This window comes from Neofelis nebulosa, chromosome 3 (assembly GCF_028018385.1).
Source record: "Neofelis nebulosa isolate mNeoNeb1 chromosome 3, mNeoNeb1.pri, whole genome shotgun sequence".
Lineage (NCBI taxonomy): Eukaryota > Metazoa > Chordata > Mammalia > Carnivora > Felidae > Neofelis > Neofelis nebulosa.
This window is the reverse complement of record NC_080784.1, coordinates 171,541,703-171,568,475: the sequence shown is the minus strand read 5'-3', so window position 1 is coordinate 171,568,475 and position 26,773 is coordinate 171,541,703. Positions and strand designations below refer to the sequence as shown.

Sequence of the window (26,773 nt, the reverse complement as noted above, 5' to 3'; positions counted from 1 at the left end):
CTTATAAATGGAATGCCCACATCATTCCCTCTGTTGTTTCCCTAGAGCTCTCATCATCTGTCTCTCATCTCGTCTTTACTGCCAACAGAGATTTCTCTTTATAAAACAAATGTAAAACACAAACCACATCTCTTGCTCTGAAACTTTTCTATGGCTTCCTACTGTTTACACTGTAAAGTCCAAACTCTTAAATCGGCATTGAAGACTCTCTGAAATCTAGGCCCAACTAATTTTCATTCATATTTCCCTTCACAGTCTTGACCCCTTCATGCCGTCTTTGGAATGCCCTTCCCTTCAGAGGTTAGTCTATCACCTTCTAAACCAAGTTTATCCACTAAGCCCTCCCAGACTCGGCCCATGTGACCAAGTGTAACTCACTCTAGGCCAGCAAAGTCTTCAGTTCCTTGAAGGGAGAGAGTACGTTTAACCCATTTCTCAGCAGCAAACATATTGCCCATGATTACAAATGCTTGGGAATTGCCAGTGTATTGAATGAAAGCACTGATAAATTCTGATTTCTTTCTACTGGCAGCTCTTTAATTCCCTGTCTTTTATCACTTCTGATTTGAGAGTGAGTGAGCGTGTGCATGCATGTGCGCGCGCGGGTGTGTGTGTGTGTGTGTGTGTGAGAGAGAGAGAGAGAGAGAGAGAGAGAGAGAAACAGAGAGAGAGAAACAGAGAGAGGAAGAGAGGGAGGGAGGGAGATCTTGTCTTGCTTGCTCCTTAATTTTTTAGAGAACAATCCATCACTTCAACAGTCTTTCAAACCAAGGCACTGATCACTAAAATGCCATTGTATTTTTTATGCTTTTGCCCATGTGACTCCTGGGCTGAAAACCCAAATGAAAGCTGAGGTAGAGCCCAGGAGAACTCCACATTTCCTTAAAGATCAGCGGCAGAGCAAGACTGAAAGTCAAGTGAGCCCTGGGCCTTGTAAGCTCCCGCATTAACTGAAGCCATGGGACGCGGTCCGGTGCATCCTCCTACTCTCTCTCCTTTTGAAAAGTGTTCTCTGACACCTTGAGATGTGTTGAGAACTGTCTTATTTGTAGCATTAGTACCCAATGGGTTTCCTTGGTGATTATCACAGATCTTCAGCAAATCAAAAGGTGTCAGGACATGTAATAAGGGCAACATTTCAGAAGGTGAGTCCAAAACTTCCCACTGTGAATTTTCCAGGCGGCCCACCTAGAGTGTAGGGTGACAACAAAAAGCTGCAAACATTTCCTTATTTTAGTTTATAGCTTTCTTTTGTAAGGAGCTCTGTTGTTGGCTGTTACATGTTATATTTTACTCTTATTTATACTGCCAGGAGTATTTTAAAATTATTTTATTTATGAAAGTTTATTGCTTCTCCCCTAAGCCTGGGAGCCATACTTTATGGCCACATTGCATTGAAGCTTATCTCCTGTAGCTAGAAATAAATTTATTAGTATATTAGCTGTTGCTTTGTTTTCTTTTTGGCTACTGGAGGGGGAAATGTTTAAACATTTAAACTTAGTGACATGTGAAAGTGAAAATATATAAATGAGAAGCTAAATCAGAAAAAGGATAAAGGACCACAGAGTAGAACAAAATGAAAGCTCTGTAATATCTCCTTATTCTACACAGTCTTATTTGTGGGCTGAAAGAAAAGGAGTGTGTGTTGCCATAACCATGGCTGGTGTGAGGTAAAGGCAATTTGGGGGACACAGATAGGTGAGGGGCAAGGCAGGGGTCCAGGTACCTTACTTGGCAGCCATACAGGTGAGGGAGAGAAAGTAGGATTTGTGTGCTTTCCCTTACCCATATGGGTAAGTGTCCCTTACCCATATGGACACTCCAGTCAATCCTTCAGCTCACCTCCCCCTCCTCTAAGCTCTGCACACAGCCAAGAGCTCTTTAGAAGCTCTTAGCCCTGGACCTCCTGCCATGCTTTCCTGCCTCGCCAATTCACAGTTTAGGCCACAACCAACACTCTCCTCGGTTCTTAGTCTTGACAACATGGAAGGGAAAAACCACCTCACTACGAGGACAGGCTCTATTCCAGCTCTCTCCTCTTGCATGGGTGCTCATTACCACTAATCCATGCTTTCATCCATGCCCACTGGATTCCATTTTCCCACAGGCTACTCCAGACCCTTTCTTCTCCCAAGATTCCAAATTCGGCCCTCGTCATGTCAGCCAACATCTATCTGCTTTACTGAGAACGTTTATACCAGGAAGAATTCCCTCAACTTTCCTTCCTCAACCTCAAAACTTCCCTTTACTTTTTTCTCCCTAATTTTTGAGGCAGGGGAAGAAATGAATTTTTCTCGCCTCTGGTCCCTCCACTTTTCTCTTGTATCATCCTTCTCTCCATTGTCACTGTTTTTCTCCCTTTAGGACTGCAAACTAAAAACAGTGAACAAATAAACGACCATGGCTCTATTGCTCCTGAGTCCTCCAGGTGACAGGGGTGCTACTATCTTTTGGACTGTCCACATACTTGTTTATACTTCTACAACACAGCACGATGTATAGTCATTTATCTCTTCTTCCCTTTGGGACTGAAGCCTCTGACAAAGAAATAAAGGCTTTGTAATGAAAGAATAACCAAATTATTAATGATTGCAGAATACCTTGTGGGAAGTTACAATAGTTTTTGTGTGACTATTTTGAAGATTGCTTTTGTTGATTATACAACTCCTGTGTTTTATAAAACTCCAAGAATGTCTTGGGTATTTTTTTTAAGATTTTACTTTTTTGTAATTTTTTTTAACTTTTTATTTATTACTGAGAGACAGAAAGAGACAGACGTGTGAGCAGGGGAGGGGCAGAGAGAGAGGGGGAGATGCAGAATCTGAAGCAGGCTCCAGGCTCTCAGCGGTCAGCACAGAGCCCAACATGGGGCTCGAACTTAGAAACCGTGAGAGCATGACCTGAGCCAAAGTCAGAAGCTCAACTGACTGAGCCACCCAGGTGCCCCAAAGTGCTTATCTTCTTATAGAGGAAATGGACAACAAGGTGGTAGTGATGATCTAACATCTCTTTCTGTCTCATAGAATATAAATTGTCTAATAAAAATAATAAACACCTAGACTAGCTATTTCATGATCAAGCAAGGTTATGCAACAGTGGGCCAAGTAAACAATATTTATTTGCTTTCTAAGAAATATGCTTAGAAAAGAAAAAGAAAGAAAAATGCTTGGCAGATAATTAGGCCAGTAGAATTCCTCATAAAGACAACTCTGACCAGAAGGCTTTCATGGAGTTCTGTTTCAATCTTTAGGGGATAGCCTGGAAAAATAGGTAACATGTTCATATAAAACCCTGCAATAAAACAAAACAAAGCAAAACAAAACAAAACAAAATAAAATAAAACAAAATAAAACAACAAACTTTAAGAAATCAGAGACTTGTAGCTTTATGGCAATCTTTTTCAGTGCTTTTACATGACGTTTACCAAGGAAATCCTTGATAAAAACCACATAGGGGAGCCTAGACAATGAAATCTGACACAATTTTACAGTGAAACAAATTGAAAGCCCCGATTTGTTTGGAAAGTATCATAGCATGCAAGATGTCACTTCCATTTTGGCAAAAACTCTGCTTGGAACAGTCTAAAGAACCCAGAGGCCAGATGTGCAAAGAACATGCTAGGCCACCTAAGAACTATGTTTTTGATGGCCTAAAATGTAATGTTGTAGAAAGCACCTGCATAAAATGGCTCTTTTCAGCCATTTTTCTAGTCTTTGGTTTTTTTTCCTGATTCTTTTCAGAGGTTTATACATAGACAGTCTTACTTAGGAACATATCCAAGGAACACCCTCATAGAGAATGTGGAAATACCCCTAAGGAAAGGAAAATAAAAGCCTTTAGCCTTTGACTAGAAGACTAGTTGGCCAAATCTCACTAGCAGAGATGAGGTAAAGATTACAGATAAATGTTCCAATATGCCAGGCCTCATGGTGGTGACTTCCACACTGTGCTCCAGGACCACGGTTACTTACAGGGACAATAAGTGATGTTTCATCACTCATCTACCTCCCAGAGGGTATCATCAGCAAGGCCAAGCCAGAATGGCAAAAGCTAAAGGAAAGAGGTATATTTATTTATCACAAAGTATATGTTGGTGTTTGGGTGACTACAGACACTTGGCATTTATATTTCTTCCTGGCAATCTGTTAAAGTATGTGCAGATCAAATGATAAACTTATGTTTTAAGGAGAATTCTATTCCCAGAAAGGAAAAAATGATATATCAACATTCTGAATTACACGTTGACTTTCAGACACAGTATTTAACAATGTATTTCATTGTTCTTGGATTTATTCTTTTCCTTCATGAGTTCATCACTGGTTAAGTGAAATAAGCATACGATTGGGGCTAATGATGAATCACACTTGGGAGACACACAACTCTCACCCTTGTCAGATGGACTGAAGTTTATGAAGCTTGTACTTCTTGGTTTAGTGGAAACACCACAGGTTTCTGTTTTCACTTGCTTCCCATAAAAAGGGCAAAATGCAACCCAACGCTACAGGAAAACACCTGCAGGGATCTTGCTGAACAAGGATGGCGACTCTGCTAAAACAAGATAATTTGCTGGAAGCTGGGCCACTGTAAACTTGTCAGCTGATGTGCAAAGTCACCAACTGATGCAGAGAAAGCAGGCATCAGTATACAATGTGCAAATGCACAGCTATAAAAAAGCGGACTCTTTTTGTCAGAAAGTCAAGGGTGGCCATGAGGGTTCACAAGATACTTCTGGGCACTGATCACATCTGAAGCAAGATCACGAAGCCACGTTGTAAAGAACTAACATTCCAGAAGCTAGAAGGCAATAATATGGTATCAGAATGGCACTGTTCTGCCCTTTATGGATATCTTTATTCGTAGGTTATTTTACTTCTTGGAATCAAACTTTTCTCATTCATGAGATTGGGTTAATATCTGTTTTGTAGGGTTATGGTAGGGACAAAATAGCTCTTTTAATTGTGAGTCAAGCACCCAACCCAGTGCTTGGCTCATAGCTGACATCCAAAAAGACTAGTTCTTTCCCTTCCTCTGACATTAGGTTTAATGGAGGTACCAACATCTGATAAAGAAGGATTCTCAAAGTGTCAAATACTGTACAATATTAGTACAAGTGGTATCATGAGGAGAATTGTAAGTTTCCTTTTGAAATTTTCCACTGGCAATTTATTTCAATCCACTTAACATTCAACTCTACCAGCCACTTCTGCCACATGAAAAGTATCTGGAAATCTGTCTTGCCCTCAACTCTAGAAAAGTTAGCATTACTTCTTCACATACAGCATATGGCTCTTGCTATATGGCAGGAAGATGACTATTTATTTATTTATTTATTTATTTTTAAACATTTATTTATTTTTGAGACAGAGACAGACAGAGCATGAACGGGGGAGGGTCAGAGAGAGAGGGAGACACAGAATCTGAAACAGGCTCCAGGCTCTGAGCTGTCAGCACAGAGCCCGACGCGGGGTTCGAACTCACAGACCACGAGATCATGACGTGAGCTGAAGTCGGCCGCTTAACCGACTGAGCCACCAGGTGCCCCGGAAGATGACTATTTCTATAACTAAACTAGATCGTTTTTCTTTAACAAATTAGTTTGTCCCAATCTGATAGAACTCTTGAGTGGAAAATAACTTGAAAGTTATAAACTGACTTGGCGTTTTTCTGTGTGTGTGTGTGTGTGTGTGTGTGTATAGATGCCCACATCAATATATATGTTAGACTTTAAGCTCCCATAAAGAATGCAAAATTATATATATGTAAAGTTACATGCAATAACACTAAACATGCAAATGTGATTCATAAATACTAGGTTTAAAATAGCTAATGATAAAGAAAACACACAGGCTGGGGCGCCTGGGTGGCTCAGTTGGTTAAGCGTCTAACTCTTGATTTTGGCTACCATCATGATCTCATGGTTCATGAGATTGAGCCCTCCATTGGGCTCTGCACTGATAGCGTGGAACCTGCTTTGGATTCTCACTCTTACCCCTCCCCCTCTCATCCCCCCCCCCAATAAATACATATATTTTTTGTAAAAGGAAAAAAAAACCCACAGAGGCCTTGCTTTGCTGGCATGTTCTTGAGATATAACACCATAACTTAATTTTATAGATATGTTTTGTTTTTTAATAGCAGAAAAACAAATATCTCCTGGGGGGGGGTGAAAAAAACCTTACTTTAACTTGCTAAAGGTCTACCTTTTAAAACCTATTAGAAGTTAATTTAAAATGTCAAATAAGAGAATATATATATAAGAATCTTAAACTAACACATACTTTATTAGCTGTTTTTGTGGTTTGTGGCCTCACCTCATCATCATTTAAGCCATGAGGTATTTACAAATTTATGGTCAAATAACATTTCATTCTTTCTCTACTTTTACACTTTCCAAATGTTCACACCCTCAAATTACAAATTAACAGAACATTCCAAGAACATTCTTAATAATACATTATGACCATATCAAGTATGGACAATGTTAGCAAGTTCTTAAAGAGTGAGTTATGACTCCCATAATAGCAACATGGATAAACCACTGGGTGTTACTTATTTTTCGACAATGTGTTATTGATTCAGTGGAACACTGGACCTTCCATATACGCCTGTACAACACATATATCCACTATTCCACTGGCTACTGCTGGCAGCAGTAAGTTGTAAAGAATGTATGCCTGAGAGTAGAGAGAAACTACATTTATATATAATTGGTCCATTTAGTATTCATTCCAGTAGAATCACCAGCATTCTTGGACATAGTTTTTGACTAAAAAGCTTTGGTGTTTTTAAACTCCCAGACTATATGAGAACATAACCCTAAAAAAACGTATTTGAATAGAACCAAACTAATGTAGAGTAATTTTTCCAAAGTGGATAAGGGCAGACAGAAGGTGAAATCATTAAAAACATATGGTCAAAGAGGTCCTCCAAAACCGCTTAGTGGAAAGCAGCCAAGGGAATGCATTTAATCAATACATATTGCTAACTATAATGAAGAGGGGAAAGAGACACACAAAAAATTCCCATGCTTTGCTGATACACAGGTACGGGTTTTCCACGGTGGGAATACATATAAAACACTGTAACTGAGGAAACAGTCCGATCTCCCAGCAGGGTCATGTCATCAGAAAGGTTAGGGGTCACAAAATGGAAGGTAAGAAGAGGACACTGTGGCGCTGGATAAATTGCTCTTGGCCCCTGGGCAGAGGTTTGGGATGTGGGATTATGATCGGTTCCATCAGGCAAATAACTCCTTATGAGGCATCTAGTCTCACTTGGGGTATGCTAGAGAGAGAGAGGCAGAGAAGTGTCGAATTTGGGTCTGAGGCTACGGTTCAGTGTTGGGGTATGGGCACGCAGCAAAGAGAAACAAATCCAGAGAAAGGAAGGAAGAGTGAGGTAGGGGATATAATTATATCATTTAAATAGTTTTGTGGATAAAGGCTTTTACCCAAGTTCTCATGGTAATTATTTTAAACCACCACTGAAAGCCTCCTAAACACTTATTTTGAGCTTGGTATTAAATATTCTCTGGTGGCGGCAGTGACTTAAACACAGAAGGAAGAATTCCAGAGGAACTCGGTCGGCAGACATCCAGTCTCTCATACTGTCTTCGATTCAGCCAGGAAGAGGATGCTCAGAACATACAGCTGCCTTTTTTTTTTTTTGGGAAATATGCAAATTACCAAATCAATGGTTTGGAGAAAGTTAACAACCAGGAAGCCTGTGAGAAATTGTTACCCCCACAAAGAAAGAACCACAAAGAAAGCTAATGTTGGGTCCATTTTCCTAATGATTTGAATTAATTAATGTAGGAATGCAGAAGAATCATTATCTGCTGTATATTCTCAGTGCAAACCCCAAATCCATACCGTTTCCATTATTTCATAGGTACATTCAATAAAGTCTTCCACACAGTCATTGTGTGAGTACAATGAAACGTAGTCTTTCCCGAGTTCCATAAATACGAGATGCCCAAATGCCACAGTTTTCCAGAAGAGCATCTGTCTTTCAGCTGCTTTGTAGTCCTAGTGGTGAGTGGGAAAGGAGGTAGGAACAAAGTAGAGGGACAAGGCAGAAAACGTGGGGGATGCCTCCCAGAATGCTTCCTCCTGTGACTGTCTCCGCTGCCACTGGAGAAGGTATGGTTATTTAAAAACAAAAGGAAAAGGGGTGCCAAGGTGGCTCGGTTAAGCAGCCCACTTAGGCTCAGGTCTTGATCTCAGGGTTCACGAGTTCGAGCCCTGTGTCAGGTTCTGTGCTGACAGCTCAGAGTCTGGAGCCTGCTTTGGATTCTGTGTCTCTGTCTCTCTCTGCCCCTCCCTCGCTCATGGTCTCTCTCAAAAATGAATAAAAACATTAAAAATTTAAAAAAAGAAAAAGAAAAAAAATGGTTTTGGACTTAGAGCGATCTAGGTAGAAGTGCTGGATTCTGCACTTGCTAGCTGTGTGAACTCCAAAGTCTCTGTATGTGAGACGAATTCTGCCAGCACAGAGCAGCAGAGTTAATGTAGGCAGATACAGCTGGCACATAGTAGGTTTCCTCTAACCTATCAATTGCATGGTTGTGCTGACTCATCAAAAGAAATGGGGGGTGGAGATGCAAAAAAAGTCACAGGGCATGGCCTGCTACCCTCAAAAATGTCAACAAGCTGTGGGGAGAGTGGCAGGGACACAACGGTTAGAAAGCATTTATCTGTAATTCTAGGACTCAGGGAACTCTTGGAGGAGTTCAGATGTTCAGCCAAAAGAAAAGAGAGAGAGAAAGAGAAAGGGAGAGAGATAAAGCATATTCAGGCTTGTGGGTAGGAAGAATTTGTCAAGACAGAAATACTATGAATTTGTGAACGATTTCACTGAGGATTCTGCACAGCAGCCAAGATTATGGAGTTCTGTTTAAGGAAAGGGGACACATTTAATTTTTATGAGACCAAACAATGTGTTTGATGGAACTTTTTCAACCACACACTTTGGCTTGTGGCAGGCACCATCTTCAATCAGAGGAAAAGAGAACAGATTATTTGTTCATATGCTCTTTTCATTTTTTTTAATGTTTACATTTTTTACTAACTCATTTCTTTCAAAAGTAACAAAGTTGACTTTCTTGGCTGAGAGCTATTTGGAGGAAGCAGTGTGTCAGACACTATTTCAACAATCATCCTGCAATGGGACGCTATAAAAACGTAACTTTGCTTCTGATAGGGATATATTAACACCTTGAAAGTTAAACTAAGATCTTAAAATTTTCAGGCCCAAAAGCTGAAACAGCTTTGCTAATGGTGAAAGAAAATTCCCAATACTAACGCCGCCATGCTGGCAGTGGAGGAAAACTCAGTGTGGTTTAAAAGCTGCCTAAACTGGTTTTCAAAGCAACACAAAATGTATTGTACTGGACTCATGGGACACATCAAGACAAAACCTGAAGTAGCCCCAATTCTCTTTGGTCCCCCCTCCTTTTCTGGAGTCAAGTCAGTAACTTGCTTATTCTGGATTGCTTTCAGAGGCCATTCAACAGTGGCTAGTTCCCCAAACAGTGAGGTTTGTCTGCGTAATACATAGAAGTCGAGCTTAAAAGGATACAGATGACAACCTCACCATTTATGTCATGAATGTCCTGTAAGTTATACTTGAGGCTTACACGGTGTTAGAAAATCAAATTCAGCTAGGAAAAAAAAGAAAAAAAGGCAATCCCAGAAAGGGCTTTATTTTACCAAGGTGTTGAAAAATATATATTCTTAGGCTTGTTAATACCAAATGTGGTTAACAATTCATTTTCTGTACAATAATATATCAGTGAGGAAAAACACTGATATCCATAATCAAACCTGGGAGTCATATGTTCAAATTAAGGAGAGACGTTTAAGTAGTGAGAAGGACGGCTGTTTAAAATCACCTCTTAAGGGGCTGGGTAGGGGGGCACCTGGGTGGTTCAGTTGGTTAAATGTTTGACTCTTGATTTTGGCTCAGGTCATGTCTCATGGTTGGTGAGATCAAGCCCTGAGTGGGGCTCAGAGCTGACAACACAAGGCCTGCTTGGAATTCTCTCTCCCTCTCCACCTCTCCCCTGCTCTTTCTCTCAAAAATAAATAAAATATTTTAAAATCAAATCAAATCAAATCACCTCTTAGAGCAGCTGGCAAGAAGATGCCCCTCCCCCTCCACGCCCCGGGAATAATCATGCTAAAAGAAATAATAATTATTATGGTTATGATAATGGTCCATATTTTTAAGTGCTTACCAAATCTTGGTTGCTGTTTACAAGTATTTAAAAGGTACTGTTTTATTTAATCCGCACAATGTACCCCATAGATGGATATTATTACTATTTTTGTTTTGTAAGAGTAGCTGGCATCTGAAGCCCAGAAAAATCTATTTGCTTAGACTCCGGAATCCAAGTACTTTGATACATCCTCAAATGCTGATTAGCACTGGAGGTCAAGGTGAACTTTTAGAATGGGCATAATGGTATCTGCCTACTAACGTTGTCAAGTTTAAGTGTGATTGTTCCTATAAAGTCCTTATTCCAGTACCTAGTACAAAAAATAAGCTTCATAAACCTAAGCTAGCTTTTTTCTTAGGACTAGAACTATCCCGCAGGGGTAGCAGTGTTCTCTTTTCACAAAAAGTCAGAAAGCTGCATTTTCCTTTGGGATCCATTCACTACCTCCCATATATTTGGTGCTGACTCCTCATCAGGCTGAATGTGAATGTCTACAGCAGCATAGACTACCTAGAAAAACTGCCCAGGTGATCTCCAGGACAGGTAGGCAGGGATTCTCAGGAGTTCAACTGGAAAACACTGGAAGCCTTTTGACTATGAGTGCAGGAAATTATTTCTCCAAGCTCTCTACATACATATTTAACCATCATTCCTGTTAATTCAATAAATATATAGTAAATAATTTTCTCCTCTGCTCTTTTTTGTTTCCTAGGGAAGCCAGACAGTAGAAAGGAAAATGGATTTACGATCCAGCCCTACCTCCCAGGACACATCCAACAACTGTCCATGTAAAAGAAATGCTATAAGAAGGAGAGATCAAGGTTAAGGGTATATTATGTGAGACTCAGAAAGATTGTTCTGGCACCTAGAGAGTTAATGGCTTAAGAAATTATGGTCCCTCCCATTCACCCTAGACTTGACAGATGAGAACAGTGGAATCTGGATGTAGACAGCTTTTTGTACAATTTGAAAGGCCTTAATTAGATACTGGGAGCTAAAGACAAATTGAGATTCCCTAGTTCTTAGCTCACATTTTTAGACATTTCCAGTTTTAGCAGACAGACTTTGAACAAATCATGACAAATTAAAGATATAAAAGCGATGCTAGAAGAATCCCTTCAAGCTAGGTCATTAAGTGGAAGGGGTTTCTGAGAAGTGGGATGTCCGCCCCCCCCCCCACCCCCCCAGCCCCGGGAATAATCATGCTAAAAGAAATAATAATAATCATGGTTATGATAATGGTCCATATTTCCTGGGCATTGCTAAGGAATTACAGAAGAAGTACAATATACCCTTCACGCCAGGAATTTGAAATTCCTGCCTTTGCAGACCCTTAAAGAAATGTCTGATACCACGAAAACAGTCAGAACTTCTAATAAAGTGATTCAAAGTAGCACAGTAAAAAATTATATAATTATATTACCTAAATGGTCAATTTATTACAAATATCTAATAGATTTTGATCAACTTTAAGAGGATTCTTTAGAAAAAAATTTTTTTTTAAGTTTATTTTTGAGACAGAGAGAAACAGTGTGTGAGCAGGTGAGGGACAGAGAGAGGGACAAAGAATCCGAAGTAGGATCCAGGCTCCCAGCTGTCAGCACAGAGCCTGACCCAGGGCTTGAACTCACGAGCTGTGAGATCATGACCTGAGCTGAAGTCAGTTGCCCAACCGACTGAGCCACCCAGGAGCCCCCAACTTCAGAGGATTCTTAATGGCGTGGACCCATGAAATTCTTACTTTCTAAACTAAGAGAAAAACATGATCAAGGTTCCTAACAAACTCTTTTGCTGACACTGTCAATGTTAAATGGTAGCTTGGTAGGTAACTGGGTGCAAGCACCCGGCTGTGCTCCGGGCAGCTGCTGGCAGTGGAAACCACTCTTGCCATGAAGGAAGCCAGGGATGGGCAGATGCAGAAAAGCCCGCCAGATTTCCCTATCAGATCTGTGGAGCAAGACTTTCATTCTGTATTTTCAACTGTGGTTTGGTTTTATATATTTACTTAAAGGTTTTAAAAATGCTGAATGGCCATTAATTTTTCAACACAGATAACTGTACTGAAACTCAAAATGAGAAAATTAGAAATCCAAATAACTTTTTTTTTTTTTTGGACATGCGCTAGATTATGGGAAGACAAAAAAATTCCTTTACTGTGATTGCCAGGAAAAAGTCTTTTCTATTTGGAAACTCAAGAGCCTCAAATATAATAGTTTACTTATACAAGTTGAAAAAGAAGATTCAACTTTAAAATATTAACAGTATTAGGAGTATCTTGGTATAAAATTTGCACAGTTCATAGCACTAGGTATCACTTCTGCAAAAGAAGATCCACATTTATATCTTGCTTAGGAAAAAAATGAAAAGATGGGGGAATAATGTATCTTTCATAATAAAAATGGTCATTATGCAAAACAACTTGCAGGCTACCGAAATAATATTTTTCTACAAAATTTTATAATATCTCTTTCTTGTACGTGCCATGCCCTGTACTAATCATGGCAGTCCTGTGCCAACGGTAACATTATCCTTGCTTTGCAGGCAGCAAAATTGGCTCAGAGCAGTTACCTAATTTCAATCTGCCCAGGGTCCCACATTCAGAATAGGGCAGAACTGTAACATTTAATGGAATAATTTAAGTGCGTTTGTTAAAATTGCCACTTGATGAAACATATATCCACAATCTATTTACTGTTGTATTATTTCCTGAGACATTACGTTCCTACTAAGTTTATTGCTTAAATGTTAATTATTTGTTTGTGCTGATGGAATGGGAATCCCATAGTGTATCCTCATCAGTACAACGTGAACACACAGGATGCTTTTCTTTTCCGTGACAATGGAAAATAAATAATGATTTATCTGCAGGCGTTCTAGCACATCTCATGATTTCCTTGAAATCTCAGCTGTGGATTTTATGACACAAGACCTGAAGGGGCTATGCAAAGTGATGTGTCCTTTCCTGCTGAGAAGCAAATGAGTGCACCAGAGAGGGTCTGACCCCAAACGGCCAGATTTGTAAAGTCACCACTTAACTCCCTGGGAGAACAGCCTGCCCCCGCCAGCAGGGAGAGAATGCATGGCGGTCCAGAGCTGGATAAATGAGTGCTAATCCGTCAGCCAGGGTTTGCCTATGATCTTCCACACTACACTGTCACTTGAATTGCTAAGAACCTTTCTAACTACTTTACTTTAAAAATACCAGGTAAGATCGATTACTGCCAAATTTAAAACTGATACACAATATATATTTTTTAAAGGGAAACCCTTAATTGAAAATTACTCTGTGACTTAATTCTCAAGTGTTTATGGAGTACTTATGGGGTAGGCAGTCTGCTGGGCATTGAGAGAGGCCGGCAAACCAAAATACATAGACACGGACCTGCTTTCCTGAAATTGAGTATTCCCTTGAGAGTCCTAGCTATGTTTGGTCCAGTAGAAATAGGGAGTGCAGGAACCCCTTGAGGCAGTTATGTCTTAGGAGTTACCACTCTGAAAACTCCAAAATGCAAGTAAATGCCATTGGCTTAACAATACATGATGCAGCACGCTGACTATCTTCGGTATTTCCCTTTACTTTTTTATTCTTGAGATTACTAGTTCTATCACTCGATACCCGCAACACAAAAAGAACGTGCTCATCCCAGTTGGAGAAAAATTATGAAAGAGATGAAAACAAGAAGCGTTGCTGTCGTAAGCTACGTAAGATGAAAGCTTACATCCAGACAAAAAGGATCATGTGACAGGTCAAGCATGGCTTGACATGCTTTTGCTTTGACGTCAGAGGTCTCACCTCTGACTTCTTTCAAGTGTCAGAAAAACCATCTACTACCTGTAACCCATGTTGCTGACAAAGGCCTACACGTCTACAGGGACTAGGAAAATGCTTCCATGGAGGCTCTTGTAATGTTGTGAACAACCATGGCCCAGTTCTGGAGCCACTCTTAATGGCTTCCTCTTTCTCCAGGGACCACATGGGAGAAGTCTCCCTGAATTTCTCTCCCATAACATGGATGGCAACGGCACCCCCATCCCCTCTTACCTAACTCTTCTCCTGGCCTGCTGCCTGCACCCCATGACTCTCCAGCCTTCCACACTTGTCTATGGTCGGTTGCTTCAACACATCATACATCTCTTAAAGGGCTAATGAAGTTGCTTCCCTTGCCTGTGGAGGCAAGTTCTCAAACCTGGCCCAGCTTTCCACAGTTGACCTGAGACTATCTTTCCAGTTTTAATGACAGTCACCCCCCACTGTCATTTCTTTGCAGTTTCCTTATGAATACTGTGTCACCATTTAAAAAGAATTAGGTAGCTTCACACACATTATTGGAGAACAACTGCTAAGATAATATTAAGTGACAAAAGCAAAAAGTAGCATGGATAGTGTGCTGTAATTTGTGTTCAATAACAAAGCACGTGCACATAGATATACACAAATATCCCTCAGACATGGCAGAATATCTTGGGATGAACACTTGGAAACTGGAACCAGTGGTTGTTCCTAGGGAGATAAACTGGGTAGCGTGGGGGTAAGGATGGGAGACTCAGTTTTTAACGCTTGTACTTGTCCCTTTCTGTAACCTGGATTTTACCTTATGTATCTGCATTTATTCAAACAAAATACTTTAGACAATTACAACCTTTTAAGTTCAGTGTTCCTCTTTTATGCCCCCAAATGTACCTTGAACTTACATGTATTAACTTTCTGCTTCAAGGATTCCTCCATTACTAAACCACTCATCTCCATCTAACTCACGGTCGCTTACTTTATAAACACTTCCAAGCCTCACAATTGTGTCATAGCAATATATCCACCTTATCTGTGCATCTGTTTGGTACTGTTACTTATATGCATTTTACTTCCCTTATTGTCTGTAAGCTTTTGAAGGGTATGGCTACCTTAGTTCTGGTTTTTCATAACACTGTAACTTGAATAAACCCAAAATTAATAATATGACGGGTGGGGAACAGAGACAACTGTGAGCCCTAAGTGGCAGAGTCCGCTGAGTGCTTACCCAGCAGTGTGTCCTCGGAGCCTAGCAGAGGCCTGCTGAATGAATAAATAAAAAGGACATTCTTCTAACCACAGGCTAGGTGTTTTTTTTGTTTTTTGTTTTTTTTGGTTGTGTTTTTAGGATTAAAGCGTAGTTCACACAATATGCTTATTAATAAAGATGTGACCAACTTTCATGGTTTCAAAATCAAGTATTATTCCTTAGGCTACAAGTTTCTCAAAGGTTTCACAAGAAAGGGAAAAGGATCCCAAGGATTGTCTTGAGGACAAATAATGAAGAGATCGTCATTCCAATTTAAAAATCGGAAGTCAAATACTTCTGACCTGTAATTTCTCTTTGCCACCTGACTTCTGCTAAATGTCTGCCTCTTCACCATCCTTTGTACATACCTGGCCTCTCGGCTTCACCCACGTCCTTAATTATCAGGTTTTCTCTGCCCTTTGCGTCACAATGTCTATTTCAAGCAGTTGTATAGTCACCTCCCCTGTTCTGTCTTCCACCTTAAGTTACAAACAGTCACCTTTTTACTTTAAAATTCTTAACGGGTCATTTGACCTGCATATTTAAAAAAAATTTTTTTTTGGGTTAACTTCTATTTTACACGGTACACCTCACAAATCTTTCCCTCTTTCCCAAATATAACTTTGTGTGATCACAGCCATGAAAAAAGGAATTAATATTTCAGCCCAGAAGTCAGGACATTAAAAAAAACAACGTGGCTTTCCTTTTAGGAATGGTGATTTTCATGCTGTCCAATAGGTTTCACAGATAATTTTTTTTAAGAGAAGCAAAATACACATTAACACTGGAATCTAAAGAAGATATTAAATGTTTAACATACAAAATTCCCAGGTAGACATGATCAAATTGCAGTCAATCAGTAACCTCCTGACATAATGCTTCTGCAAAGCAGAAAAAGTTTTGTCTCACACCATCAAGCAAATCATTTAGCAACTTCTTTTAGCGGTCACGGACATAAAGCTGGGATCTATTTACAACAATGTGGTTCAAAACAATATGCATTACGTTACAGCAGAGCAAGAGTAATAAATCTCTTTTAACCTAAGGAAGATCAAATATTTTTACAGCTATTTGAATATAAAATAAAATATAACAAGATGGTTAAGTTATTAAAGGCATTTTTTTAAAAGATAATTTTACTTACATCAAGAGAGCCTTCATTTATAACAATCATTCCCATGTTCTTCCTCAAAAGTTTGCAGGAGTGTCCTATGTCCAAACATAGAGTAGATTAATTGATATAATTCATTTCTCTAAAGAGCAGTGGCGAAGATGTTAAAGTGATAATACTGTAAAAATATCAAATTTTATTTACTTTTAATCTATTTCATTAGATAAAACTAAAGCTTTATCTATTTTATTAGGACCGGTGATAGTTGTTTTCCAGGTTTGCAGAAGTTAAAAAAGAAATGCTCTTGCTTGTTATAGGAGGGCTACAAGGATAATATTTGGTAAGTTAAAGCTGACTTCAGACACAAGTATGGGAAGAGAACGTGGTAATGACTTTCAATGTCCTGAAAAGCACCACACTTACATGCAACATCCTTCATGATGACCAACATGAGGAGATGGCTGTTTTGGAGAAGGGTGCTAAAGGCTGTCTGGCTATCTTGTGGACCGTGGATCCCACCACTGTCCCCCTGCCCTTGGACTACCGTCATATCCTCTACCATCCTGCCTTTCCTCGCTTTGCTGTACTTGCAGCAGGGCAAAATCACCTGCTGGTTAAACTGACACTGCCTACTCAGAACCCACTTGTGTACAGTTGAACTTGGCTGGAGAAAAACAAGCAACTCGGCTGGCTGGTGTTTAAAATACTACCATCACATTTAAAATAGTATCATCTACCTTACTCCTTTTGTGATCTCTTTCGATATATATATATTTTTAAATGTTTATTTTTTATTTTGAGAGAGAGAGAGAGAGCGCAAGCAGAGGAGAGACAGAGAGAGAGAGAGAGAGAGAGAGAATGAATTCCAAGTAGGCTCTGCACTGCACTGTCAGTGCAGAGCCTAATGTGGGGCTTGAACTCACGAACCGTGAGATCATGACCTGAGCCGAAATTAAGAGTCAGACACTCAACTGACTGAGCCACCCAGGTGCCCAGATATAATGGTTTTAAATACCATCAAAACAGTGACCATTCTGGAACTCATATCTCCTACTTAGAGCTCTTTCCTGAACTCCAGACTCTCATATCCCAGTGCCTATGTAAGAGTGGACACTTAGGTGTAAAACAGGCATCTCAAACTTAACATATCTCAAAACTGGATTCTTGATCTCCTCCCAGAAAACCTGCTTCCCCTCAGTCTTCCTTATTTTGGTTAATGGCAATTCAATCCTTCAGTCACAACAGCTACGATGCCTTAGAATTATGCTCCAGTCCGTTCTTTCTCTCATACCTCACATCTAATCAATTAGTCAATCCTGTGGGCTCTACCTTTAAAATATATACATATTCCAGCCATTACTCACCACTTTCACTTTACCATCCAGGTCCAAGTAACCACCATGCCTCACCTGGATTAATATAACAGCCTCTTCACTGGTCTCCCTGCTTCCACACCTGCTTCCCTCCCAGCTCATTCTCAGCCAGCCTAGTGGCCAGACTGACCGTTCTTGCAGGAAAGTCGGTCCACATCTTTCCTCTGCTCAGAACCATCCAGTGGCTTCCTATCTCACTCGGAGTAAGTGCAAGGCCTTTACAGCAATCTGGGAGGCCCTGTCATGCGGCTGACCTGCTCTCCTGCTCCCCGCTTTGCATTTCTGCTCTTTTTAGAACAGTAGATAGCTTTCCCTAATCATCCAACGACAAGCTCCCTTTCCTCTCTAAGGTCATTTCTCAAAGGTCATCCTCTCAATGAGTTCTTCCTGACCTCCTGATTGAAAACTGAATCCTTCTGTGTAATGCACATTTGCTGTATGAATGAAATGAATGGATGTCACCTACTTTATTCTAGGAAAAAGACCCCAAAGATTATGGCCCAAGACTCTAAAAGTTAAATGTTACCAAACGCCACCTCCACACTCTTCATAGGAACTGTCATAATGGCTCCGTCGCTCAAGTGTTCTCAGCAGCACTTATTTTCCTCACATATCACTCTTTGCCACCCTACAGTCTTCCTCTAGCTGTCATCATGCTTTTTGTTCAGCCTATTTCTGTTTTTCAGGTCTCCCAACTCTAACGTATTCTTGTACACCATCTTTCCATTTGTGTCTAACACCAGTGTTAGTAATCAAAATTTTTTTTTGTAATCAAAATTAACCATTTGTTTGGCTTATAGATTTACACTTATACTAGCATCTTTTAAAAATTAATTGTCCTCTACGTCCAGCAATTTGCTATAAATCCGTTGTAGTTTTTTTTTTTTTTTTTTACATTTTCTTTTTTATTTTTGATAGAGAGAGACAGAGCACAAGTGGGGGAGGGGCAGAGAGAGACGGAGACACAGAATCCGAAGCAGACTCCAGGCTCCGAGCTGTCAGCATAGAGCCTGACACAGGGCTCGAACCCACAAACCGCGAGATCGTGACCAGAGCCGAAGTCAGACACTCAACCGACTGAGCCACCCAGGCGCCCCTCTGTTGTAGTTTTATATTTACAAAATGCTGCGATTACTAAAATTTCTAAAAGGAGTACTAGCGAAATGTTGCTTAAATAATGATACTTGATACGGACTTTCTAAGAATGTGATTTCATGCTGTCAATACCTTTGAATGGTTTCTTCCACTTTGGTAGAGTTTTGGATGTAATTCATAGGATTTATATCCAGAGGTTGAATCTATGTCAGGGATTACAGTGCTCAGGCAAACTATTATTACTGAATTTGGAAGAGAAAAAAAAAGTGACATTTCCTTGCATATTACTGGTATACGGGCCTTAAACCAAATACCAACTTTCTTGTCAGGAAGACCTCTGTTATGCACAGGGTTGTGTCTCCTTAGTTTTACATGTTGGAACCTGAACCCATAATGTTTGGATATTGGGTCTTCCAGAAGATTGAGTTAAACGAGGTCAGAAGGGCAGGTTCATGATCCAATAGGACTTGTGTGCTTATAAGACGAGAAAGAGACACCAGGAGTGTGTACCCGCAGAAGAGAGCCAGCTGAGGACACAGTAGGGAGGCGGCCATCTGCAAGCCAGGAAGAGATGCTTCGGGAGAAACCAAACCTGCGGACAATCTTGGACTTTCCAGCTTCTAGAACGGCGAGGAAATAAATTCTTGTTGTTTAACCCACCCAATCTGTGGTATTTTGTTATGGCGACATGAGCTGACTAATAAAATCTCTTTGTGAAAAATGACACGATTGCAGGATGAATGAAAGCTGGCAACATTACCTCCCATCTCAGAAATAACCTTTGGTCACATAAACAAGTGCCAATACACGAGTCTGCCACAGTCCCTATCTCCAGACTTTCACAGACAACTGCAGACATGTTATCTACATGTGTCAATTATGGATGGAAGGTGGGGGGAGGCAGAGATAGAAAGGTGAGAGAGGGTTACTTTGTGATTGCAAGAGCTGAGGTTTGCAGGTATATACAACCACTGCAAATTTAAAGGGACATTGGGACCATAAATGAACAGATAAGCCCAACAATATTATAAATATGGAAATCTTACAAAACCAAATCTTTCAAATCTTGAAATATCTCAAATTTATCTTCTAAAAATACGTCAAACTGTTAAAAAGCGTCACGATTTAAAGGTTGAATTAGGTTAATTACCAATGTTAATGGCAGTTTCTTGTTTGTCCCCTGTAAGGATCCAGATCTTGATGTCTGCTTTCATGAGAGTTTCTATGGTTTCAGGCACTTGATCTTGTAATTTATCCTCAATGGCTGTAGCTCCAAGTAGCTGAAGATTCTAGGGAAAATGAGTGGCAAAAATTTTAAGAAGAAAACCCATTTAGATTCTTTAAGAACTAAAGTATGTATATGTTTTTCAGAGACTAATGGTAATATGTAGACTTTGATGTAAATTGCAAGTATCCCACTGAGTTTTCTCTTAAGGATCCCTGACTTTCATCCAGTACTTTGACATGAAACTGAAGATACCTATATTACCTTACTCCTAAGGTAGGCAACCGATTCTTACAAAAACAAAAAATGAAACAAAAAGCCACACACAAGGGAGAAATCAAAAGGAAGTTAAAGACGAGCAGGCAGCTACAAAAAAACAACAACAAAAACTACGGAAGATCAACACAGCAAAGAAGCAGTGTTCACGACCTGTTTGAAAAAGAGTAGGAATAAATGCTTATGAAAAAATAAATGCTTATGCAATTAAATTATAATTTGATGCAGTGTCAGAAAACGTACACATAGCAGGGAATTAGAAATGCTGAGGAAGAGAGAAATAAACCAAGCGACAGCATCAGTCTCTGTAAGAAAGAGTAGGTTGGGTAATTATCACATTACTCCATATTTGTGCTGTGGAAGGCCAGAGTCCGTTAAAGATTGCTTGCTCACTAGTTGGTATGTTTCATACAAGACTGAACATAATATGTTCTGCAGAAAGCTCTTCTAATCACTCTGAAAGAAGAATGGTTTCTACTCTCATCTTCCTAAATAGAGGAAAAATGAGAACAACTCTTCGGTTGTTAGGGAAACCTGGCTCACTACAAAGGTACAGGGGATGGTTCTTGGTCCTAAATACATAGGAATGCAAACTGACAAACTAAGCCACAATCAACTGATTCTTGGATTTTCCCTGTAACCTAACCACCAGGATGATCCTCTATGTCAACATTTATCTTTCTTTTCAAGCTGTTTCTCCCTTCTTGCCTTCATTTTTATTTTAAAACACCAGACAAGGACAGTATAGATATAAGGGAAATCAAGTGCTAAGGATGGTGTCTAAATTGGTCATAACAAAGAAAGCATTCCATCTTCTTTCTTCTAACATGAAGTTCTGCTTACTATTTACCAAAGTGTAAGTTTAAAATTAGTCCTAAGTCTTGGTAGGCATGGGAAATAAGGTTAAAATATATGTAAGCAAACATGAGTGAGTGAGAGAGGGCTTATGGGTATATTACTTAGGAATGCTTCTGGCTATAATAGAAAAAGTCTAACTAACAATGGCTTAAATGAAGATTTGGTTTTCCTTCCCTAAGTTGTATTGGGATAGGCAGTTACAGGCATTAGACTGACAGTTCAAGTCACTTTCCAAGACTTTCTCAATGTCTCAAGGTGGCTGCCACAGCTATAATTATCACTGACACAACTGAAGACAAGAATAAGGGGCAATGGCAACTCTATCCATCTCTTACTTGAAAGCAAAAGTGTTTCTAAAAGTCCCTAGCAGATTTCCAAACATGGCCATTTTTGTTTATTTATATTTCCATGGCCATGCTTCACTATCAGTACTGAGCTTTTCCAGCCTCCATAGTGGGATGACAAGACAGAGGAGGATGGGAACGGGTGTTAAATTAGTCAGCCAACAGTCTTTGCCACAATGCTTAAATATAGCTGGGCGTGCATGTGCACAGGTGTGTATGTATACGTGCATGTGTCTTTGTGTGCATGTACGTATACAGAGGCACACACATCCTCCACTGCTTTGCCTGGGGAAACCCAGCTCATCCTGCAAGGCCAGTCTCAAAAGTTAACTGCTTCCTTGAAGCTGTACTTCTAATACAAGTCTTCTTCTCTACGGTGCTCTGACAGAACTTTGCTTGTCTTTACTCATTTTAATGTACCATATTCAGATTAACTGTTTAAATGTACGACCCATAGTTTTGTTCGGGAGGAGGCACCACATCTTGTTCACCTTTACACTGTATCTCTGGAACACTGGCAGTCAGCATTCAGTGTTTGCTGAGTGAATGACAAAAAAAAGTTAAGAAAGATTCCGAAATCTAGATATTATCCAGTACTGTTGCAGTCTAGACTACATTCTCTTCAATATGTTCCAAATACATTATATAGCTATTAGATACTCTTGGCGCATGACTTCTTAGTTTATAATATGTAAGACAGGAAGGCAAATTCCCTTCTTTAAGGAGATAGTATTATTTTATTATCTTTCATGGGAAGCAGATTTGAAATCTATCATAACCTGATGAATAATTATCATCAAGAAGTTCAAGAACACAAAGGAAGCACAGTTCAGCATCAACTATGCCAACATCACAATGGCTATATTTCAACGTTTAGACAATGACTCTATCCATTCTTTCAGCTACTTTCGGGGCATCTGCAGCTAAATGATCCTGGCCCACATCCCAGGGAAGATCAGAATATACCTGTGTTCAAATGTCAAATAATCCACAGAAAGCATGATAAGATTTTTTTTAACGATCATGGGGGACAGTCCAGTAATACAAGCTCTTAAAATTTTCTAAACTAAAAAATTATTTTCTGGTAATGTCTCACAAAACCCTGAGGTAACTAGATAATGGGAGAGTCAAGATGTGAACGCATTCATTAGAAATACATAAACAAGTGTATTTGTGTATCTTGTAGCTCCAAGGGGAGAAATGAGCTCAAGAAGTCTACAGGCATACATTACCATGCACGAATCTAATAAAAACAAAATAACTGCATGGGTGAGATCACATTGAAGCCATATTTGAAGGAAGGAAAGCATCTGATTTTGCACAGATGAAAAGGAGACATTCTTTAAACCATGCAAAAATAATATAAAGGACTAAAGAGGCAGGGCCAGCAATGAGCATGCGGAGAAAAATTACAAGCAGGCTAACCTGGGGTGTGTTGGTGGCTCTAATAACAGGATTTTCTCAAAAGGGTAATGAAACAGTTCTGAATATGCAGCAAAATTGCAGTGGGTCTACCCTGAAGCCTACAAAAGAAAAACTGTGTCCCCAAGCCTGTTACTTTTTCTTTTATCCTAAGAGCTCCTGGAGCACAGCGTTTACTAATTTTAGTGGAAGGCCCCACAGCCTCCTTTCCTTTGGCCCTGGTGTCATTTATTGTGAGATTAAGATCTTGAGTGATAGGCTGTTTGCCCCTGGAAATTAATATCTTTAGCTACATAATGACCACTAGAAAAAAAGATGTGAACTTTGCGTGCTTTTCCTGATCATAACACAGGAGTGTTTAAGCCGTAATCAATTTCATCCCAAACACGTATTACCTTACACAGATGGCCACTAATGTGCACTATGGGAATTACATATTCAGCAAGTGTTGAAACATGATAAAATTCCCCTGGCATTTATGGAATTAAAAAAAAAAAGTGCAACACTAATTTTACTTTCAAAATGTCACTATGCCAAAAGTTATAAAGGTTTCAGGTTGAGGACTCTTGGACATAATGTAGATTTAATTATCACTGAAAAATCATGAAATAATATTTATTCACCCAGTAAAGCCCTCCACAATCTTATTTTCTCTTTCAGATGTTCATAAAGTAGGCAGAATTTTAAAAAGGCACATAATTGTAAAATTTCAACCCTAGTCAAGATAAAAGCCTTCATGCAGAGTACTTAAAACCTGTATGGTAAAATGTATCATGATGGATTTAGAAATTATGTTTTTCCCATTCATTGTATATTTTGCCAAATAACAGAACCTCAGAATGACTTATTACCATATTAGCAAATGTTTGGTTAGTACTTAGATTTCTTTGTATTTTTAAAAAGTTTGTGATAATGTTCCTAAATGATAAAGAGTTTAATAATCAAACTCAAAAAACAATTTAGGCTTCAGATTACGACATGGACTATTTGGCGGAAGCTTCTTTAAAGACAAAGACAGAATGCTGGTAAGCAAAGTTTTCCTACTGGAGTAAATATAGATAAATACTAGAATAACCTATATTTCAGTATGAAATAAGATTGTGACCAGGAAGATGAAATATTTCCTTACTAGAAAGAATGTACCAGACACTGCTAAGTGCTTTACATCTATTAATTCAGTTAATAGCTTTGGGGAGGTTGAGCAAATTAGGGTCAAACAGAGGTACAGTTGAGCTACGTCGGTGCGAACAAAGTCCCAGGAATCAATAAATACCCAAAGGTAGAGAACGAGAAGTAAAACTGAGATTAAAGGAGTTAGGATTTTATTCAAATCATTAGGTTTTTAAACATTTGTATCTGTTCTTCAGTCTTTGGTAATAACTTTGTTTCTCTGAATGGGTTTCAGACTCGGCCCAGAGCCACTCCTGCTAAGGGTACCTATTTGTTTCCACTGGAAGGCTCCGGAATCCCATTTTGGGACTGGCTCCTCTCCAAGCACACCCACACACCTGCCCTCATTCTTTCACAGACATACTCCGGGCAGGTACTTCTGGGCAAGAGGGTGGGATACAACAGTGGGTTCCTTCCTCTGCAGGAAATTTTTATTTTAGAATGTACCCTTAGAGATTCTTCTTTGGATTCCCCCTCATCTTGTTTTCTCATTGTACCTCCTTTCCTTTTGCTGGTATCTGTTTCTCTTAGACCCCGGCTGCCTGGCTATCATCAAGCCCCAAGTAATTAGCCATGGGGCCAGGAATCTAGAGTGGTGGTTTTCAGAGTCACCTGAAGGGCTTATTACACACAGATTTCTCATCGAGTAGGTCTGAGGTGAAGCCTGGGAATGTGCAATGGTAACATGCTCTGGGTTTGAGGACCTCACTACAACAACTGCTTTTTTAGAGTAAGCTTGACAACATTTTTCTGTGAAGGGACAGAGGGTAAATATTGTAGGGTTTGGGCTTGCTGCAACTACTCAATTCTGTCGTGGCATGAAAACAGCCAAAGACCATGTGTAACCAAGTGGGTGTAGCTCGGTTCCAATAAAACTTGATTTACAGAGCTAGGCAGTGGGTGCATTTGGCCCTTGTGCTGGAGTTTGCAGACCCCTGGTGCAGAATGCTGTGAGCAGCCCATTTTTGCACTGGGTTCCACCCTGACTGACTGCTCTGGATATTTCCTTGTCCAAATCCGACCATTCTTTCTTAGCCTGACCTCAGATCCTCTGGTCCCAATTCTCTCTTCTTGCAATCCCAAACTGCAGACAAATATCTCTTAACTGTAATACAGGGCTACCGTCAGAGAAAAAGTGTTCTCCCCAAATGATCATATCACATATGCTATATGCTACCTTAAAAGTAAACAAAACATTTTCTGCAGGTACAAAAGAGACACATGGGGAAGAGATACCTTCTTTAGTCTGGGTGGCTCAAAAACCCAATCCCACATGAGTTAACACTTGACCTTAAATGAAGAATTAAGGCTGAGCCAGGGTGGGGGAAGGATGGGCAAAGGAATTCTAAACAGAAGAAATCACATGCGCAAAGGCAGAAAGTATGCAAAAGCATATTGTACTTGAGACGTTGCCATTCAGACAATATGGAAATAATACATGAAGCGAGGTGTGGTAGTGATTTACAGACTACTAATTTAGTAGGATTGTTTTAAGGATGAAATTGGATCAGTAGTCTCAAACTCTGAGTAGTAAGTTAGGAAAAAGATGGGGCTGGAAAAGCTGGTAGGGAATGGAAATGGAAGGGTCTGGGTGTTATGTGCAGGGTTCCAAAGGCAAAGGTTATTTGGAGAAGAGTTTTAGAAGAGGAACAGGATCAGATTTACATTCCAGAAAGTGTACTGGTGGCCAACTAGGGATGGATTAGGAAAAATAGAGGCCTTAAGACCAGTTAAGAGGTTATGGCAGTCCTCATTCTTTTCAGCTTGAAAATATGGCAATCCTGGAATACGGATGTGCTGGTGGGTATGTGATTCTTAGTCATTTTATAATGCTGGCTCACAAAGGTTGCCAGCGTCCTCTCTGTTCTGCATTCCACTGGTCAACATTCACTCTTGTAGTTTTTCTTCTCAACCTCGTTTAGCATACAACAATGGTGTTTTATTTTAAAAAGCAGAATCTCATACTTCTTTCCTTCCAGTGTAAGTGGGGCTACAGAACACTAGGACAAAGAGCATTAAATCACTGGAATGGCTCACTTGCCTGCTTCTGGAGAAATCGTGCAACCGGTTAATTTTTCCAAGGCCAAGGAGTAGATTTTAACTTAGTGCTTTGTGAACCACGGAAATCATATTTGAGCTCTCATGCAGCCAAGGGCTTGCCAAATAAGGTCAGAATTCACACACCCAGCTGAAAGGAATCAGGATTTGAGAGGCGATTGGGTGTAGCCTGCAAAAACAACAGCCATCTTCTCTGGGCGAGAAGGCAGCAATACGCAGTGTGGAAAGCCTACCGCAAAAGGCTCGTCGTAAGAGATCTATCGGGCCAAAAAGGAGAAGCATGTAAACAGAGAAAGAGTACTAAGAAAACCTTAAGTACTTTAAATACGATTCCCAAGATGAGTTGAGGGAAAATCATGAAACACAAATTTCTACCTTCATTTTTAAGGAAAACGATGCACAGAGGCTATCTCGTTTACTACGGGGACATGTCCTAACAATGCCATGCCTCTCAAGTGCTGATCTGGTGATTAGGCAGCTACACACTTGGTTACGTTTTATTTTTCAAGTTTACCATATTTTACATACATTCTTGCTTTCTTCTAAGCCACACCCACAGAATAACATATGGTTTATTAACATGGGA

General features: G+C 39.8%; 1 protein-coding gene across 7 annotated transcripts in view; it reads right to left on the bottom strand.

Annotated features, from left to right (window-relative positions):
* The window catches only part of ATP8A1 (ATPase phospholipid transporting 8A1), a 232,689-nt gene that overhangs the window by 76,871 nt on the left and 129,045 nt on the right, over window positions 1-26,773 (bottom strand). For all 7 annotated transcript variants that reach the window (XM_058722721.1, XM_058722723.1, XM_058722720.1 and 4 more), the window contains 2 exons: window positions 19,985-20,123; window positions 16,400-16,464 (listed from right to left, as the gene is read on the bottom strand). In XM_058722721.1, the coding sequence (XP_058578704.1) occupies window positions 16,400-16,464; window positions 19,985-20,123 (204 nt within the window). The remainder of the gene's footprint in view (window positions 1-16,399; window positions 16,465-19,984; window positions 20,124-26,773) is intronic.